The following is a 3,693-nucleotide window of genomic DNA, read 5'->3' on the forward strand; positions in this document are numbered from 1 at the left end:
CTTTCATATAACATAAATAATTCATAACAATGAAAATCTTTCGGTGTGTATATCTCCTAAGCTAAGCGTTTGCGGACATACCTTCAGAGGAAATTTTTTTCTTGTTTTGAGTTCATAGTTCATATTTTCAGTTTGGCCGCTTAACCCTGAAACACCCTGTATATATTTTTAACTATATAATTTATATTGTTTTAAATGAAGATACAAGTGATTTTATTTTACATATTATTCAAAAATATTCCTCGTTCACTATTGATACAAATACAATTTTTACATACATAGATATTTTTTTTTAAGTTCCTTCTTATTGACGAACTTGTTCAAGTCAGTTCATTTTTTATTTTTATTTCAGCTCATTTTATTATACTTTTTCTACAGAGTTAATTATTCCCTACAAGTTAAGTACTTAAGAGTGTTTAAACTTGAGGGAGGTGACGGCCTTGCGGGTTGGGGTATAGGTCCCAGAGCGCCCGTTTCGGAACGTTGTGGTTACGGTTCCCAATATATATGGTCTCACCTGGTGGGGACAGTTAATATATAAATTTCTCGGCTGTCCCGAGAAATGAATCTTGACAATCCCACCTTGGTTAGGACGCAGCAGAAACTCTGGTCGCCGCCGGGGGTTGGCAAGAAGGACCACCAGGCTCACTTGCCGGACTAGTTCCCCCCACCAGATACCAACACCAAAAAGGGGTTTGAAAATGTCAGCTATTATAGAATCGAAACACTGACTTATTTATTCATATTTTTTATTAGATCTAGCACCAAAACATATGGTTTTTTCCAACGATTTCAAGATCACATTTAAAGTTTTGTAAAATAAAATTTTAAAACATATAATTGAGAGAAGTCGGATTACTATTGTTCTATCCTGAGAACTGATTCGATTCTCAGCATAGAAGGTATAATTTAAATGATCTGTTTAATAGGGTTGCTTTCAAACAAGTGAAATTGCTGGAAATTATGTGATTCTATGTCCTTGTAAAAAAATTCATAAAAATTAGTTTCAGGCTTTACATACAGAAATACGTAAGGAGGAAAGGATAATTATTTTTAAAAATCTTCCTCACAAAGGAAGACACGACACTACCAGAACTGAATGAAATAAAGCATCGAACGCATTACGAAGGAGAGGTGGTGGGGGACTGCGGTAGTACTCCGATCTCGTACGAGGGGGCGCAGCGGCCAGTAGCGCCCAAGCCAGCGACTATGGAGGTCTCACTGTACCAGAGGCACAAGGGTGTCTTCAAGACAATATCTTGTATCGTACACGCAGTAGGGGCTGTCCACTTCACATTTGGCTGCTACTACGATTGGTTCGAAGTCAACATCCCCAAGGAAGTGTCGCCCATCTTCGCCGCTTTTGGCTACAAGTTGAAGTTCCTCACATACTGGGATGCTGTGAGTGCTCCCCTTTTTTATTCACAATTTGAATCTGATTTCCTATTTTTTATAAACTGTGGTTGATATCCACTCAATATCCAATATTCTTCCTTAACACCTTTGCGCTGAAATGCGTGTCAAAGCAAAACGGCTCTTAAAGGAATCGTGAACAGTGTCACCTCTCTACAAGTGAAGTGCCATTTTTTTTAATGTATTAAGAACATTTTTAACGTGTTTGCAGCTGCTGCAAGCCGCATATTTCATATTGGCGACTGTCAACGACATCCTCGGACCGAAAGATAAGCATACCGAGGAACCTACGATGTTGTGTAAAGTGAGGAACTTCGTTGAATGCAGTATGGCATTTCCGGTGTCCATGGTAAGCAAGTGAACTTTTTGAATTTTCCACTTATTTGAATTTTTGCTTCTAGAACAACGGTGCCCTCTCTTATTCACAGTGCGAAGTAAACCTCCCAAGTAGTTCCTTTAAAACCAACGAGAGAGCACTAATGCTGTTTATAATTTCTTCATTTTGCTTATTTAAAGATTTATAATCTAAATGACTATAAATATTACTAACTTTTTTTTTCTATTTTACTAATATCACTATCATAGAAGGTTCATTTTCTAAATTTAAAAAAATAGTAAATCTTTTGCCACTTATTAAAAATATGCATATTTTAGTTGTCAAGATATATTCAAAAATTAAATTTTTTAAATATAAAACATCATTTATAATTATGCTTAGTTTAAATCATTTTGAAAATACTATAAAAAATTTAAAATTTATTATTTCTGAAATATTTCATTTAACTTAATAATAACTAATACATTTTTAAAACAATTTGTTTCCTTATATTAATTATAGCAAATTCTGTATCTATTTTTATAAAATTATGGTTATTTTTTTTTACCAGGTGAAAAATAATTAATGTGAACTTTCTCAGAAAAATATAAATAAGTCCAATCCAAAAATAATAATAATAATCAATAAAAATTTCAAGTGAATAATTTTTTAATTAGTCTTAATTGCACAGACAGTTAATATGTCAGAAGGATATTAACTTAACTTCCTCTAGCAAATAATTTTTACAACAAAATCATATTACTTTTGAATTCACTATTAGATTTTTTATCAATGGAATACTAATAAATATTAGTTCCATTTTTAATGTGTCAAATAATATTGGTTAATTTTACTTTAGTAGTTTTTTGTCATAAATAGATAATAATTTTTCATTAACTATGATTAATCTTAATGATAATTAAACTTAATGATTATCTCCTTGCTGCTACAGTCATGTGAATATAAGCACTATTAAACTAATTACCTTTTTATATCAATAATATTTGTAAAAAATCACAATTTTAATTACTTATAATTGACCCAGTTATTCATGATATTTGTTAGTTTGTAGGCTTCACATTTTGGTCTTTAATGGCAGTTGACCGTGAGTTAGTCCTACCCAAAGCTTTGGACCCATATTTTCCACCATGGTTGAACCATGTGATGCACACAAATATTGTGATTTTTCAACTCTTGGAGATAACAACTTCCAGAAGGGACTACCCGCCTAAGAAATGGGGTCTACTCGGTCTTTCAGTGTTCCAAGGCCTTTATCTCACTTGGTATGTTGTTTTTTATCAGCTATATTAACTTAATATTAAATACTGTTTCTGTTTTTAATAGGAAGTTATTGCTCCCTTCCATAAGTACAACTTGACATTCAGTTATGTCATTTATTACAATTCATTATTTTAAGATTAATGATTATAATTATTGATTAACAATCACTTACTTGTTCAAATTGTATCAGTTTTTAAGATGTAATAAAAGTTATACTGTATAGAATGACACTTACCATTTACTGTCACACTTTTACTAAAATAATTAATTTGAAATAATATATTCACCGAAACGGATTAAAATTTGAGTAAATGTATTAGTATGAAAAATTTTACAGAAGTGTGTTCATAACGGTCCCCAAATTAGGGTATGGAAAATCCCAGGCTGGTAAAAATTATGATGGCCAGATATAGTGTCAAACTTACTGAATGAAGGAGAGAGTATGGTAATAGACTGATAACAGAAATAAAACATCACAGTATTATAATGCAGATAGAATGGAAATAAATGAGGCGAAACATTGGATATATTTCACAATAAAACTGGTTGTTCAGAAAAAAATATATACTGAATATTAATAGTTAAGATACTAATGGAGATGACAAAAAAAAATAATGGTTATACTTGGAACAAGAATTTAGTTTGTCTGAAACACTAGATATAAATTATTTTTACTAAATGTT

General features: G+C 31.6%; 1 protein-coding gene across 4 annotated transcripts in view; it reads left to right on the top strand.

The window, feature by feature from the left end:
- Nucleotides 1-809: 809 nt before the first annotated feature.
- LOC106682744 (androgen-induced gene 1 protein) overlaps nucleotides 810-3,693 on the top strand; it is an 11,895-nt gene continuing 9,011 nt past the window's right edge. For 3 of the 4 annotated variants that reach the window (XM_014423776.3, XM_014423773.3, XM_014423775.3), the window contains exons 1-4: nucleotides 811-902; nucleotides 1,011-1,401; nucleotides 1,625-1,762; nucleotides 2,795-3,012. In XM_014423776.3, coding sequence (XP_014279262.1) covers nucleotides 1,210-1,401; nucleotides 1,625-1,762; nucleotides 2,795-3,012 — 548 coding nt within the window. In that variant the 5' untranslated portion in view covers nucleotides 811-902; nucleotides 1,011-1,209. Of the gene's footprint in view, nucleotides 903-1,010; nucleotides 1,402-1,624; nucleotides 1,763-2,794; nucleotides 3,013-3,693 lie in introns of all 4 variants that reach the window. The other variant, XR_001343480.3, reaches the window with a different exon arrangement.

The sequence above is a fragment of the Halyomorpha halys genome, unplaced genomic scaffold (assembly GCF_000696795.3).
Source record: "Halyomorpha halys isolate HHAL.00 unplaced genomic scaffold, Hhal_1.1 Scaffold438.1, whole genome shotgun sequence".
NCBI classification, from domain to species: domain Eukaryota; kingdom Metazoa; phylum Arthropoda; class Insecta; order Hemiptera; family Pentatomidae; genus Halyomorpha; species Halyomorpha halys.